This window comes from Cebus imitator, unplaced genomic scaffold (genome assembly GCF_001604975.1).
Source record: "Cebus imitator isolate Cc_AM_T3 unplaced genomic scaffold, Cebus_imitator-1.0 Scaffold149, whole genome shotgun sequence".
In the NCBI taxonomy this organism is placed as follows: Eukaryota; Metazoa; Chordata; class Mammalia; order Primates; family Cebidae; genus Cebus; species Cebus imitator.
The window spans coordinates 1,422,523-1,437,904 of record NW_016107464.1 but is presented as its reverse complement, the minus strand read 5'-3'; the positions used below and the strand labels follow the sequence as shown (position 1 = coordinate 1,437,904).

The window sequence follows — 15,382 nt, the reverse complement described above, 5'->3', positions numbered from 1 at the left end:
GGGTTTCACCATGTTGACCAGGATGGTCTTGATCTCTTGACCTCGTGATCCACCCGCCTCGGCCTCCCAAAGTGCTGGGATTACAGGCTTGAGCCACCGCGCCTGGGCTTTTTTTGCTTTTTTTAAACATGGGGGTTTCACCGTGTTGGTCAGGCTGGTCTTGAACTCCCGACCTCAAGTGATCCACCCGCCTTGGCCTCCGAAGTGCTTGGATTATAGGCGTGAGCCACCACACCCGGCGTCCTAGTAAGTTTTTAACTAAGGCAACTAGGCTCTTTTTTTTTTTTTTTTTTTTTAAAGATAGGGTTTCACCATGATGGCCAGGCTGGTCTTGAACTCCTGACCTCAGGTGATCCACCCACCTCGGGCTCCCAAAGTGCTAGGATTACAGGGGTGAGCCACCACACCTGGCCGCAAGTAGGCTCTTACATTGATAGTCTGTAATTTTGACAAGGGGGTTGAAAATTTCCTTAATCCTGTTCCTTATACTAGGGTACCAGCAAAGAATTCAGTCCAAGGGAACTAGGTTCTTTTTTTTTTTTTTCGGAGACAGAGTCTCTTTTTTTTGGAGATGGAAGCTCACGCCTGCAATCCCAGCACTTTGGGAGGCTGAGGCAGGCGGATCACGAGATCAAGAGATCAAAACCATCCTAGCCAACATGGTGAAACCCTGTCTCTACTAAAAATACAAAAATTAGTTGGGTGTGGTGGTGCATGCCTTTGTAGTCCCAGCTACTTGGGAGGCTGAGGCAGGAGAATCATTTGAATCTGGGAGGCAGAGGTTGCAATGAGCTGAGATCGCACCACTGCATTCCAGCCTAGCGACAGAGCAAGACTCATCTCAAAAAAGAAAAAAGAAAAAGGGGGTCTAGGGTGAGGTAAGGAGAAGGGAGCTTAGAGGAACTGTTACTTGCTTGTGTCTCCTAAGTCCAGGAGTGAGGGACTAGGGGGAAGAGGAAGGAGGAGGGGAGAAGCCTCTTTTTACTATCTAGTGATATAGCCTCAGGACCCTGGGGAGGTCCACAATACAGGCAAGGCAGAAACAAAGGCCTTGGGCTCTCTGTGGCCTCAGAACTATAGAAGAGTGGACTTTCCCTCTTTGGCTCTGGTGTTTGCCGCCTGCTTCCGTGAAGGACTGGAGAAAAAGCCTCCTAAGTTACAAATTGTCTGACTTGCTGACAAGTGCAGAGGGCAGGGTAGATAGGGTTATTGATTTTCTTAGGTTACCTCTAGAGTACCCTCTAGAAAGTGTCTTTGAATGCTCAGTCCTTGCAAAGGTTTTCATTCTGGTCATTTAAAGAATAGGAGGACAAGGCCGGGTGCGGTGACTCACACCCGTAATTCCAGCACTTTGTGAGGCTAAGGTGGGCAACAAGGTCAGGAGTTCAAGACTAGCCTGGCCAATATGATGAAACCCCATCTCTACTAAAAATACAAAAATTAGCCGGGCGTAGTGGCAGGCAGCTGTAGTCCCAGCTACTCAGGAGGGTGAGGCAGGAGAATCACTTGAACCCGGGAGGTGGAGGTTGCAGTGAGCTGAGATCCAGCCACTGCACTCCAGCCTGGGTGACAGAGGGAGACTCTGTCTCAAAAAAAAGAATAAGAGGACAAGGGTTAGGGATGCTGGTTCTGCTGCCATTTGATTTGACTGGGTCTGGGCTGGGCTGGGGCCCAGTGACTCAAGGGGAGGGTGGATAGTTTTGAGGGAGCTATGAGTCATGGGTTGGGCTCCATCACAAGAGTTGGGCTCATTTTCCCCAATCTGGGCAGAAGCCCTCCTATCTTACTTCCCTGTGTGCTCTGTCTCCTTGAACATGGTCCTATGAGTACAAAGAGTGCTGGCAAAAGGGATGGGCAGCCTGAGCTCAGAAAGGGAGTTCAGAAACACAAAGAATAATGCTGGTCCCTAAAATTAAAATGTATCCCTATCATAGGAAACCTTGGGCTCCTCTAAAGAAGGCAAAAGAACATCAATTAAGAGTAAGAGAGGGGGCCGGGCGCGGTGGCTCAAGCCTGTAATCCCAGCACTTTGGGAGGCCGAGGCGGGTGGATCACGAGGTCAAGAGATCGAGACCATCCTGGTCAACATGGTGAAACCCCGTCTCTACTAAAAATACAAAAAATTAGCTGGGCATGGTGGCGCGTGCCTGTAGTCCCAGCTACTCAGGAGGCTGAGGCAGGAGAATTGCCTGAACCCAGGAGGCGGAGGTTGCGGTGAGCCGAAATCGCGCCATTGCACTCCAGCCTGGGTAACAAGAGTGAAACTCCGTCTCAAAAAAAAAAAAGAGTAAGAGAGGGAAAAATACCACTTCTTATCACGGAATGAGATAGGGTCCCACCTCAGCCCTTTTCCTCTCTGGCGTGAAGGAAGCTTCCTGGGCTTCACTAGTTCTCCAGTTCACTAGTTTTCTGGTTTGGAAGGTGGGGAAAGACAAATAGGAGTGAGGATATTTGAGGTCTGAGGTCTGGTATAGAGAGCAGGCTGACTTTGGGGGTGGTCATACTGTGTCTTTAAAGCCCTCGGGCTTCCTATTAATCGGCCTGGAAGGAGGAAGGGCGGGGGAGTAGAGTGGAGGGGTAAGATGTGGGAGGACTACGCCTTTGAAGGGGTTAAATGGCAGGGCTGGGTGTTGCTTTGGACTCCAGCAACTGACGGGTTAAAAAGACTGGCGGAGCGACCTTGGGTAGGCCTACCCCGCTGTGGACCAATAGGCGTGTGCCTCTTGGAGGGGGCGTGCCTCACACTTGAGGTTGCGGGGAGGCTGGCTTCTTATGGACCAATGAGCATGATCGCTTTCCAGGGAGGGCGTGGCCTGAGGGGGGCGTGGCGGCCGTGGCCGCCGCGGCGCTGGTGGTGGGGCGCTGGGCGGGGCGGGCGGCTCCATCAGCTGGTAGGAAATGGCCTGTGAGTCAGAGGGGCAGCGGAGTCGGCGGCGCGGAGCCGGGGCGGCCCCGGGGAGGGACCGTCGCAGGGAGGGGCGCGGCAGCGGCTGGGGGGCTGCGGACGTCAAGGCCCGCTAGTATTGCACACGAAGCTGAACAGCGAAGAGCCTAGCAGAGCAGGGCTCAGCCTGAGCCACCCTTTGTCTGGGTTGGGGGCCTGTGGCAGGGAGGACCGGGGATCCGAGGGGAGGGACCGGGACGGGACGGAAGGGCCCGGAGCAGCGGCCACCGCAGCGGAGCCAATTTGGGAGCGGGGTGAGTGTGTGCTAGAGGGAAAAAGCAAATCTCCCAAGCTCCACTACAGTATGGGGCCTGTCCCAGGCTATGGGGAGGTAAGGATTGAAAAAGGACCTGGGAGGCTGCGCAGGGGGTAAGGGATCGCCCAGAACAAGGAGTCCAGGAGTCAGGTGAGTCTGCCCGGCTTAGTTTAGAGAGGCTGCTAAGGTCTGCTCCCTCCCCACTGAGGGTGGAGGGCTCTAGGCTTGGAGCCGAGGGATTGGTAAAAGAGGTCGACCTTCCTACCCACAGTGGTGGTCTGTGGGAACGGCCCCCCTAGCTTGTGTGGACATGTGTAGGGACAAAATAGAGAGCAGCTGGCAGTAATTCTCTGCACAGGATGAGGGTGGAAAGCACATGGATAGGAATTCTTCCTGTTACTCTTCTTGATCATGCTAGAAATGGAAATCTTTAATACTGAAGGGAAGGGGAGAATGAGCCTGGAAGCTGACACCTACACCAATACCCATCTCACCCACCTCCCAGGCCTCGAAGGTGTCTGAAGGTACAGGCATATCCTGGGACTTGTTTTTGCTAGCCTTGCTCCCTTGGCATGTTGGGAGCTGTAGTCTTTGCTAGCCACAGCCTGGCACAGCTGTTTCATGCCAGCTGCTGCCCACCCCCTGCAAGAAGAGTGAGATTTGGCCTACTCTGCCCTGCCCCCCTCCCCTGCAGTCCTGCCCCATGAGTCAGCTTGAAGCCATGGTCTAGAGCCAGACTGGCTGGGTGGCAGGGGAGTGAATCTTAGAGCGTCTTGTTGACAGGGTAGGAACTGAGAGGGCTCTGGAGTTAATGAGCAGATGCCAGATATGCTGGGGTCAGGTAAGGCATCATGTCATCACCTGGCTTCCCCAGGGCAAGGGCTCAAGAGGGCAACTGGGATGACCTGGAACTGGTGGTGCTAAGGAAAAGGCCCTTCCTGAATCTGTGTGGCTTGGGTGGAGGAAAGAAAGGGTAGAAATTAGTGCAGGTTGTACCTTCTGACAATGTTGCCATTGGTGTTCTGCCCTTTCCAGCCATCCCACCCACCACAGGGAACCAGAATTTTCTTAGGGATCTCAATTCTAAGGAGAATTTGGTGAAGTGGGATAGTGGGGTACAATTATGGGAACTTGGTGTGGGAGAGCTTTTCAGTCTCTGGGTATAATCTCTTTCTGCCTCCCTCCAACCCCCACCTCTGTTGTTCCTGATTCTCTCTTATACAATTAATATCTCTGCTTCTGTCATCTGGGGAACTTTTCTCTGCATTGTCAAGACTGCTGCCCAGATCTTTGGGACTTGCGTTCTACTTTTTTTGAGCCCTGCTTTGTGCTTACCCCTGTACTCAGAGTTGGATGGAGGAATGGGACACAGACCTGTCCTCAGAAACTCTATGGTCAGTCTAGAAGATGCTTTACTCACAGGAGTCAGCAGAACTGTTATTGAGCTTACAGGAAGTAGTAAGACTGCCATAGGTGAGGTCTCAGAGGAGGGAGAGATGCTTATGGTCTGGGGTAGACAGAGCAAGACTTTCTGGAGGAGATGTCATTTGGCCTAGCCAAGGAGGAAGAGTCTTGGGTAGGCATTCAAAGGGTACTCCTCAAAGGGGAAAGGGCATTGTGAAAGTCAGATAGCATGGGCTAATGCCCAAAGGAGAAGGCTGACTCTGGGGGCAGTTGGCTTTCAAATTGACATTCCCCTCACCCTAGTATGGGCTGGAATAGTTAGGGACGACCATCTTGTGCTCCAGTAGTTTGGGGTTTTGGTGTTGGATGTGTGAGTGCTGGGGGAGGGGCATGGAGAGGTACTCCCTAGTTGTTTCCAGCTGACTGACTGCTGCAGCCTTATCTCTAGTTTGCAGGGCTTTGCAGGAGGGCCCTGGAAAGTGCCTTCTGGCAGTGACTCCTTCCCCTTCCCCCTCTTGTTTTTGGTCGGATTTGTTGCCTCTTGTTAAAGAGACAGACTGCTGGAGGCAATCTGGAGTTTAGGGCTGAAGGGCCAGCTTTGAGCTGACTTGAGGTTTGTACCTCTGAGGACTGCTGATGGGGTGTAACTGTGTAAGACCTCTGGCCTTAGTGCTCCAGGATGGCACTTGTCTCTTTGGAGACAGACAAATAAGAAGGAGTTGTACAATTTGATGGCTTTGAGTAAGAGATCTGAATTCTGGCCCTGGTCACCTCTCAGCTGGCCTGGTCTCTTGGATCTAGGGGGTCTCTCATCCCTTCCTCCATGTAGGGCAGGAGACCTCAAATGGTGGCCCTGACAAGTAGTTATTGTACCTCAACTTACTTGTCACATCCTTATTACACTGAGCCAAGACCTGCCTCTCTGACTCCTTAGGGAACCCAACTCTGCCATCTGGGCCTGGATCCCAAGCCTGCCCCCTCTGTTTCTGAAGAGCCTCTCACATGGGAGAAGGATGTCCTGGGGTATACTATATTAGTCTATAATTGGTGACAGGTCTTACTCCTGGCTCCAGTGTTCCTGGCTTATGTCTGTTCTTCTCTCCTCAGGGTCCTGCTGAGCCCAGGAGCTGCACGGAATGGTGGCAGTCACCTTGCCAGTGCAGCAGGCATGGATCAGACTGCAAGCTAGGGGCACAAGGCATCAGTTGGGAAGAGGGGACTCACAGCTAGGCTTAAAGCCTCTTCATCGGGGTAAGTGCCAGGGAGAGGGAGGGGGAAGCAGGTCCAGTAAGAAGCCTGAGCTAAACCTGTCACCTTCTCAGGAGTTCTGAGAGTGGTCTCTATATTCCATTAGTCCATCCAGGGATTTGTATACATTCACCCCTGGGAACCCATTAAAGTCACCTCTTTAGGCAAGGAGAGGATCTGAATCTCAGCTGGAAGGAAGAAGACTCATTGATTCCCCTGACCACCTTTTCTTCTCTTCTCTTACACAGATGTCCCCAGGCCCCCCAGCCCAGGCCCAGCATAAAGGCCGTGTTGGGGGGCCCCCCTGACCCAAGGGGGGCTTCATGCGCCACGTGCAGGCGGAGCCGTCTCCATCCTCAGAGCCAGAGGCTGGCCCTTCACAGCCTCCAGTCAGACAGGGGGCCCTCCAGGGTGGCCTGCTCATGGGCTATAGCCCAGCAGGGGGGGCAGCATCCCCCGGGGTCTACCAGGTATCCATCTTTTCCCCTCCAGCTGGTGCCTCTGAACCTCACAGGGCCCTGAAGCGACCAGCCCCACCCACTGAGGGTCCCCGGGAGCTGAAGAGAGGCCCTGGGCTGGGGGCCAGAGAGGGATTACCCCCTGAAGAACCATCTACTGTGGGGCTCTTGGGCCCAGAGGGACTGGGGCTGGGACTAGGTGTGGCCAGCCAGCATTTCTCCCACCGTGGCCTCTGTGTTGTGGAACAGGGAAGTAGTGTCACCTCATCTTGGACTTCAGGGGCCTGGAGTCCCCCCTGCCCCCCATCAAATGCTTCCTGCAATACTTTGCACACCAGAGACTGGGCCTCCCCAGATCCAGGGGGACAGGGTTCCCTGGGGGAGTCCCCAGGGCCAGCCCCTCCAGGCCAGCTGCACACAATTGACACTGATTTGCACAGTCTTGCACAAATAGGGGGTAAGAGCCCAGTGGCTGGGGTGGGTAATGGGCGTAGCCTCTGGCCTAGGGAGTCCCCTGGCACTGCCAATGGGCACAGTCCCGAGCACACACCCCCTGGCCCTGGACCTCCAGGCCCCTGCCCCACCAAGCGAAGGCTGCTTCCTGCTGGAGAAGCCCCAGATGTCAGCTCTGAGGAAGAGGGGCCAGCCCCTCGGAGGCGCCGGGGAACCCTGGGCCACCCTACTGCTGCCAACAATTCTGATGCCAAAGCCACACCCTTCTGGAGCCACCTGCTGCCTGGGCCCAAGGAGCCTGTTTTGGTAAGTCAGTGAAGGAGCTCATTTACTCTTTCTCACTCCATCACTGCTTGAGTGCAGTGGTACAATCTTGGCTCACTGCAGTCTCCTCCTACCAGGCTCAAGCGATCCTCTCACCTCAACCTCCTGAGTATCTGGGACCACAGGCACATGACATTGCACCCAGCTGATTTTTTGGTATTTTTGGTAGAAATGGGGTTTCGCCATGTTGCCCAGGCTGGTCTTGAACTCCTGAGCTCAAGTGATCTACCTACCTCGGCCTTCCAAAGTGCTGTGATTACAGGCGTGAGCCACCGTGCCTGGCCTTCATGTACTCTTTTTTTTTTTTTTTTTTTTTTTTTGAGACGGAGTTTCACTCATGTTACCCAGGCTGGAGTGCAATGGCGCGATCTCGGCTCACCGCAACCTCCGCCTCCTGGGTTCAGGCAATTCTCCTGCCTCAGCCTCCTGAGTAGCTGGGATTACAGGCACGCGCCACCATGCTCAGCTAATTTTTTGTATCTTTAGTAGTGACAGGGTTTCACCATGTTGACCAGGATGGTCTCGATCTCTTGACCTCGTGATCCACCCGCCTTGGCCTCCCAAAGTGCTGGGATTACAGGCTTGAGCCACCGCGCCTGGCTCATGTACTCTTAAGTGGATATTTGTGTGGGTAAAGGTGGAGGCCTGGGGGAGGTGGTGTTCCTTTGAGAGTTTGTGATGAGCTTCTACCCCAAAACATACATGGGCTTCACCCAGTTTCTTTTCCCAATCTTTTATCTCCATAGGACCCAACAGACTGCAGTCCCATGGGGAGGAGGCTGAAAGGTGCCCGTCGCCTGAAGCTGTAAGTGACCAGCTTTTCCCTCTACCCTGTTGCTGAGAATGGGAGAAGTCTGTAATCTTCTTTCCACTACCAGAGTAGGGGTACCCCAGGGCAGAAGCCCTAGATAGTGGCAAAAGGTGGAGTCCAAGGGCATGAGCAGGAATCCCAGAATACCTCAAGCCAACCCCCTGTGTGTCCCCTCCTCTACCAGGAGCCCCCTTCGAAACCTCCGGAAGGGTCCAGGCCTGCTGAGCCCCCCCAGTGCCTCCCCTGTTCCTACCCCTGCTGTCAGCCGTACCCTGCTGGGCAACTTTGAGGTAGCTCCCCTTGGGCTCTGTGACTGGGAGGGTCCAGGGAGGGGTGGGATGGTGGAATGTGTCTTGGATGGATAAGGAAAAGAATCAGCATCTCTCTCATAATGTGTTTTCCCCACCCTAACCCCAGGAATCATTGCTGCGAGGACGTTTTGCACCATCTGGCCACATTGAGGGCTTCACAGCAGAGATTGGAGCTAGTGGGTCCTACTGCCCCCAGCATGTCACGCTACCTGTCACTGTTACCTTCTTTGATGTTTCTGAGCAGAATGCCCCGGCTCCCTTCCTGGTATGCCTTGACTCCAACCCCAAAGTCAGCTCATCAGGAGGATGAGGGGTTGGGGGCAGGGCCAAGGGGCAAGAGGTATTTCTTGCTTATTCCTCACCTAGGAGTGAGTCAGGTCAGGGCAAGGTAAGGAGAACTCTAGAGTAGGGCAGGGACAGGTTCAGGGTGAGAGATTGTAGAGAGGGATGTGTATTTGGGGCTCAGGGTTTTCCTAGTCCCCACCTTGACTCATGGCTCCCTGTCCTTCCCAGGGCGTCATGGATCTGAAACCCCTGGGGAGGAAGGGTTACAGCGTGCCCAAGGTGGGCACCATCCAAGTGGTGAGTTTGCCCTGAGGGAGTGGGAATGGAGAGAGAGGAAAGCAGCCCTCTGGCTCTACCAACCTTAACTGTCCTGCCCCCAGACCTTATTTAACCCCAACCAGACTGTGGTGAAGATGTTCCTCGTGACCTTTGACTTCTCGGACATGCCTGCTGCCCACATGACCTTCCTGCGCCATCGTCTCTTTTTGGTGCCTGTGGGTGAGGAGGGAAATGCTAACCCCACCCACCGCCTCCTCTGCTACTTGCTGCACCTCAGGTGAGGAGAGGGCCCAGGGACAGCTGGGGAGGCCCAGGTATCCCTTCCCTGAAGAGGTTCTCTCCTTCGGTACTGTCTGGATTCTTATTGGTGTATTTTTAAATGTTTATTTACACATTTATTTATTTATTTTTAGGGATGGGTTCTCGCTATGTTGCTCAGGCTGGTCTCCAACTCCTGGGCTCAAGCAGCCCTCCCACTGGGGCCTCCCAAAGCACTGGAACGACAGGCATGAGCCACTGCAACCAGCCTGGATTCTTACTTTGATCACATTGTCCTCCTCCAGGTTCCGGAGCTCCCGCTCAGGCCGCTTAAGCCTGCATGGAGATATCCGCCTGCTTTTTTCCCGCCGGAGCCTAGAGCTGGACACAGGGCTCCCCTACGAACTGCAGGCTGTGACCGAGGCCCCTCATAATCCACGTTATTCACCTTTGCCCTGATTGCCAGCACTCTGAACCCATGTGGGCTAATGACCTGCCCATCCTGCTTCATCTTAGACAGAGAACATGTATGGAGAGATGGCAAGAGACCCTTCAGGCTTGAATTAAAGCCCTCATCATGCTCACGCCCAAATGGATTATTTGGGTGTTTAAAGCTTCTGATCTTTACTACACCCTGCCCTACTTCGGGTACTCCATGTGCCTGTCCCCTCCCTTGGGTTTCCCAGGCTAGCTTAGGTAGTAGGGAGGAACCGGAGCTACCCTGAGGTTGTCCCAAGTTCCCAGGCAAGTCATGCCAGCGTTGCCTCCCTGTCCTGGGCAGGGGCCACTTATTATTTTATTTATTTTTAATTTATAATTTATTCAAATTGGATTGCCTTGGTAACCTCCCACACCTGGTAATTGGCATCACCCCCTCCCCCTCTTTTCCTACTCTCAGATACTGCTCCAATCTCAGGAGTTGAAGAGGCTTATGCGGAGGGTGGAAGGAGAACTGCTCTCTCTCAGCTGAGGGAAGAGGGGTTATTCCAGAGGGACTGAGTCAGTAGCCAAAGACTCAGTTTCCCCTGTCCTTCCCCTAGTCCCTTCACTTCCCCTACCCTTTGACCTATCTCTGAAAGCCAAGTTATGCGTATGTGTGTGTGCGCACAAACTTGTCTTTGTGTGGTATGTGTGTGTGAAAGAGAGTGTGCATGTATGCACACACACAGGGGCTAACCACCCCTCACCTAGGGCTCCAGACTCCAGTTGTCCCTTTCTTCCTACCTGTGTCTCCTTGCTTTGGGGTCCTGACTGAAGAAGGTGTCCAGGGGGCAGAGGCAGGGCCAAGGACTGGGGTGCCTCCTCTCACCTGGCCAGACTCTGACCCACCTACCTCAGCTGGGGTGAGGGGCACTCCTCAAACTCAGTCATGTGGTTCCCAACTACCCCATTCCCCACTCCAGACTCTGACCCAGCCTCAGTCCTGATTCCTGGGGCTGGGCTGAGGGGAACAAGCATTTGCTGAAACTTGAAAAAACAAAACAAAAACAGGAAAAAATTGTACCTGGTACTTTTTTTTAGAAAAAAAAACTAAAAAAGAAAATAAATTCTTGTTTGGAAACTTGAACTAAGCTCTACTTTTGTTGTTGTTGGGGAGAGGGTGTTAAGGGAGATGGAGGCCTGCCTGGAGTTGGGACTCTGACCTTTCTACCAGAGAGGAGGCAACAGGCCTGGGCCCATGAGGTCTTAGGCTAGTCTCTGCTGATTCTTGGGGCCTGGTCTGGCTCCTTTCGGAGGGGTTGGTGGGTAAAGTTCAGCCTTAGGTGCTGAACTCTGAATTCTAGATCAGGATTCTAATACTGGTTCTGTTAATGACTTTAGTCCCTCAGAACGTCAGTGCCCTTATATGTAAAATGGAGGTGACTACGGAGGTCTCTTGACTACCAGAGCATTAGGGATGTGTGCATGGTAACATGCTCCAGACAAGGTTGAACGCTGAGGCTGTTTGCTGGACTCTGTGTGTTAAGACTAGGCATGACAGACCTTGCTTGGGAAGACAGGGAAAGAGCTGTAGTGTCTTGAGAAAAGCGGGGAGGGGAAAATCTCGGCCCAATCGCCAGGCAATGTTAGGCCCAGTTTCCATGGCAGCAAGATTGGGGTCAGTCCCCAGTGGGGCGGCTGGGCATAGCACAGCGGGACTACCAGAAAATGTCACTATGGCAACCATGGCAACGAGTCAGCTCCAATCCACTGGTCGCTATAGTGACAGACGGGGCGATTCTACGTTCTAGAGGGCAAACTGAGTCTCAGGTGAGGGTGAAGAATTCAGCGCGTGGTGTCGGTGAGTGATATGCAGACGGAAAATGGCCTCCATTTTGGCCATTAGGCCGGGATCCTGGCCGCGAATAGCTAGCTAAACCCAGGACAATCGCAGCCCTCCGCCTTCTCTGGAAGGTCTGCGTTTCCCAGGGAACAACTTGAGGCGCGTTAGACCGAGTAACCCTGATTGGGTGAGTGTTGAAAGAGGGAGGGAATGGCCAGAAGTACATCCGGGTGAGCGGAACTGCTCGGGTAGGCTTCTGGGAGCGACCGCTCTGCTCCACGTCTCGTTGATTCCGGAGGTCACTGAGGCGGTGGGAAATGCTGGCGCGCGCGGCGCGGGGCACTGGGGCCCTTTTGCTGAGGGTGAGAGCAAGGCAACATTTCCAGAGGGGCGGGATGGAGATCACTTGGGTCTTCCGCTGGGAAAGAGCGAAATTGCAACTTTGGGAGAGGACTGGGGTCAGAGGTCATGGTCCCCATGTGATTCTCCGACGATCCTGAGGGTCGTGGTTTATGGATGTGCCTTCAGGACCGAGGGGCGGGGTGTCTGGCCAGATGGGATCCCTGCTCACCCACTTCTTTCCTGCAGGGCTCTCTACAGGCTTCGGGCTGCGCTCCGCGCCGTGCCTCCTCTGGATTGCCCCGAAACACCGTGGTACTGTTTGTGCCGCAGCAGGAGGCCTGGGTGGTGGAACGAATGGGCCGATTCCATCGGATCCTGGAGCCTGTGAGAACCTCTTCTGCCCACCCTGGGCCAACCAGATGACCAATCCCTCACGACATGGAGTGTTGGGAGGACCTCCTTTGGGCCTGCCCGCACTGTTAGCTCCCAACTCTGCAGGCCAGACCTGACAGGGCCCAGGCTGCTGACCATCATCCCCATGTTACCACCTTTTCCTATGCATCTCACAGGTCTCATTCTTGGGAATCTCCCCTGCCCTACCTCTTAGTCTCCATAGAGATGACTATTCTACTGGCTCCAATTCTCGTAACTCTCCCCTCCATTCAGGGGCCTAGTCTTGCATTCCTTTTCTCTTGGGTTTTCTTACCAGTAACACCTCAGTCTTCTGAGGACTTATTTCTTAGTAGGGGCTGCTGCTTTTCTGGGCATGTTCCACGTGTTGACTCCCTACATACTCCAGGACTCGCTTAGGTCCCAATCCCATAGTTCCCACCCTTCTGAGGACCCATGAATCCTCTTCCCAGGGTTTGAACATCCTCATCCCTGTGTTAGACCGGATCCGATATGTGCAGAGTCTCAAGGAAATTGTCATCAACGTGCCTGAGCAGTCGGCTGTGACTCTCGGTGAGGGGTTCAGGGTGACATGGGTGCTCTGAGACTGTTAGGATGTGGTTGATGTAGATCCAGAGTGTAGGAGAAAGAACTGGTTGGGACTTAGAGGCCTGACTTTCCTCCTTTTCTCTCCTGGTTCTACAGACAATGTAACTCTGCAAATTGATGGAGTCCTTTACCTTCGCATCATGGACCCTTACAAGGTATCTGCCCCCTACTTTATCCAGCCTTTTCGGTTGCCCTCTTCACTGAAATCTTGCGCCCAATCTTCTTACACTGTCCATGCCCATTTCAGGCAAGCTATGGTGTAGAGGACCCCGAGTATGCTGTCACCCAGCTGGCTCAGACAACTATGAGATCAGAGCTTGGCAAACTCTCTCTGGACAAAGTCTTCCGGGTAAGCAGATCTGAGCCAGAGTTAGGGTTTGAAGGCACAAACCTGACACTCCCAGTCCTTTCTGAAGGTCAAGATCAGCCCCAGGCCCGTCTCAGTTTAGGCCCTTGATAGGTAGGTTGAGGCTGTGGGGCTTATACCTTTCTTTCTCCAGGAACGGGAGTCCCTGAATGCGAGCATTGTGGATGCCATCAACCAGGCTGCTGACTGCTGGGGTATCCGCTGCCTTCGTTACGAGATCAAGGATATCCATGTGCCACCCCGGGTGAAAGAGTCTATGCAGATGCAGGTAGGGGCCAAGCTGGGGTGGGAAAAGGACCTCCCAGGAAGATCCAGACTCCCCTCCTGTTGTGATGGGTAGAGTTGGAGGTCTGTGTGGGTTTCCCTTGGCTTGTTGATTGGGGTTGTGGCGGGCTTCCAGGTGGAGGCAGAACGGCGGAAACGGGCCACAGTTCTAGAGTCTGAGGGGACCCGAGAGTCGGCCATCAACGTGGCAGAGGGGAAGAAACAGGCCCAGATCCTGGCCTCCGAAGCAGAAAAGGCTGAACAGATAAATCAAGCAGCAGGTCAGGAGAGGGTAGAGGCTCAGGGAGGAGCAAGGCATGGTCCTTTGAAGATTGGTTCTAGGGCAGGAGCTTTGGGGTACCCTGACTTCATGGGTCAAGCAAGCTCTGTCCCTTCTCTTACAGGAGAAGCCAGTGCAGTTCTGGCCAAGGCGAAGGCTAAAGCTGAAGCTATTCGAATCCTGGCTGCAGCACTGACACAACATGTGAGAGGCCCCTAGGTGGGAATGGGGACAGGCATTCACAGTGAAAGGGGTTCTCTTATCTACCCCTGAGGAGAGTTCCTACCTCTGTGGGCTCTGTTGAGCCAGATTACATGGTCCTTTTTATTGTGAACTGCTTTCTTCATTCCCCATCCACCCCTCCTCCGTGTCTGTGATCTCTGATTTTATCCCCCTGTGGTCACAGAATGGAGATTCAGCAGCTTCACTGACTGTGGCGGAGCAGTATGTCAGCGCATTCTCCAAACTGGCCAAGGACTCCAACACTATCCTACTGCCCTCCAATCCTGGCGATGTCACCAGCATGGTGGCTCAGGTTAGAGCTCTCTGGGGACCCAGCACAGAGTACCAGTGCCAGGGCCTGAACTGAGACCCCACCACCGTCATCAACACTTACATACCATAAAGGTCTTCAGAGTGCCTTGGCCTTACACCTCCCTTCATTCTTTGTAGAGATGGAATCTAAGAATGAAACATCTCCACTCAGTCCTGCAAATATGGAAATTCTTGAGATTTCTATTTTTGGCAGATACCTGTGTTGTTATTCTGAGAGTTACCTCACTCCAATGGTTTGTAAGATTCCTAAAATCAACTCCAGAGCTTACAAGACAGGCTTGAGAGAGGGAGGAAGGAAAACTAACTCACTGGCCCCCATGCCGTTTTTCCCTTTTAGCCATCGATAGGCTGGGCTGCACCTCTGTCAGATGTCCTCATGGTACTCTCTCTGTCCCTCTCCTCAGGCCATGGGTGTATATGGAGCCCTCACCAAAGCCCCAGCACCAGGGGCTCCACACTCGGTCTCCAGCGGGAGTAGCAGAGACGTCCAGAGTACAGATGCAAGTCTTGATGAGGAACTTGATCGAGTCAAGTTGAGTTAGTGGAGCTGGGCTTGGTTAGGAAGTCTGGGGACAAGGAAGCAACATTTCCCTTTTCTGGCTCTAGCTTCCCTGCCAAGATTTTCGTTTTTATTTTTTTATTTGAACTTTAGTCATGTAATAAACTCACCAGTGGCAAACCAGAAACTGTCCTCTTTGATTGTGGAATGAAGTTGGGAAAGTCACTAGCATTTTCCTTGGATTTAGTCCTGTCAGCATGATGCCTCTGAACAACAGTGAACTTCGTGTAAAGTGAAACTATCTTTTTCATCTTCAAGAGAAACTGTGGGATAGGGTGGAAGAATTAAACCACATGTCCACTGAACTGCTGGCTGGGAAGTGAAGTCCCCTTCCTGCTAAGTGTGGGGCTGTGCATTCAAGGCAGGTGTTTGGGGGGTCTTTTCTGCACTGGCAGGGTAGTACTGTTGCATGCTTAAAGGGTCTTCAGGGACTGAGGGTACTCATTCATTTATTCAAAAACATTGAATGTCTGCTGAGTGCCAAGCTCATTGCTAGACACTGGATTACAAAAACAACTGAAATCCAGTGGTCCCTACTTTCACAGAATACAAGATCAGGTAAGGAAGACAAGACAGGAAGCAGACAGTGATAGAAAGTGATAAATGAGCCGGGCGCGGTGGCTCAAGCCTGTAATCCCAGCACTTTGGGAGGCCGAGGCGGGTGGATCACGAGGTCAAGAGATCGAGACCATCCTGGTCAACACGGTGAAACCCCGTCTCTA

At 53.3% G+C, this 15,382-nt stretch overlaps 2 protein-coding genes across 9 annotated transcripts in view; both read left to right on the top strand.

The window, feature by feature from the left end:
- The window catches only part of FAM214B (family with sequence similarity 214 member B), a 13,755-nt gene extending 3,157 nt beyond the window's left edge, over nt 1-10,598 (top strand). For 4 of the 8 annotated variants that reach the window (XM_017543053.2, XM_017543055.2, XM_017543050.1 and 1 more), the window contains exons 2-9: nt 5,712-5,855; nt 6,101-7,069; nt 7,834-7,892; nt 8,083-8,188; nt 8,316-8,474; nt 8,723-8,791; nt 8,875-9,050; nt 9,337-10,598. In XM_017543053.2, coding sequence (XP_017398542.1) covers nt 6,176-7,069; nt 7,834-7,892; nt 8,083-8,188; nt 8,316-8,474; nt 8,723-8,791; nt 8,875-9,050; nt 9,337-9,490 — 1,617 coding nt within the window. In that variant the 5' untranslated portion in view covers nt 5,712-5,855; nt 6,101-6,175 and the 3' untranslated portion in view covers nt 9,491-10,598. The other 4 variants (XM_017543054.2, XM_017543049.1, XM_017543052.1 and 1 more) reach the window with 4 other exon arrangements.
- A 929-nt stretch (nt 10,599-11,527) lies between these two features.
- On the top strand, nt 11,528-14,787 carry STOML2 (stomatin like 2). The gene is made up of 10 exons (XM_017543056.2): nt 11,528-11,656; nt 11,883-12,020; nt 12,500-12,599; nt 12,732-12,790; nt 12,883-12,984; nt 13,136-13,270; nt 13,403-13,547; nt 13,671-13,750; nt 13,953-14,081; nt 14,506-14,787. Exons 1-10 carry the CDS (start codon nt 11,612-11,614, stop codon nt 14,641-14,643), a joined length of 1,071 nt encoding a protein of 356 aa, XP_017398545.1. The 5' UTR covers nt 11,528-11,611; the 3' UTR covers nt 14,644-14,787.
- Nucleotides 14,788-15,382: the final 595 nt, after the last annotated feature.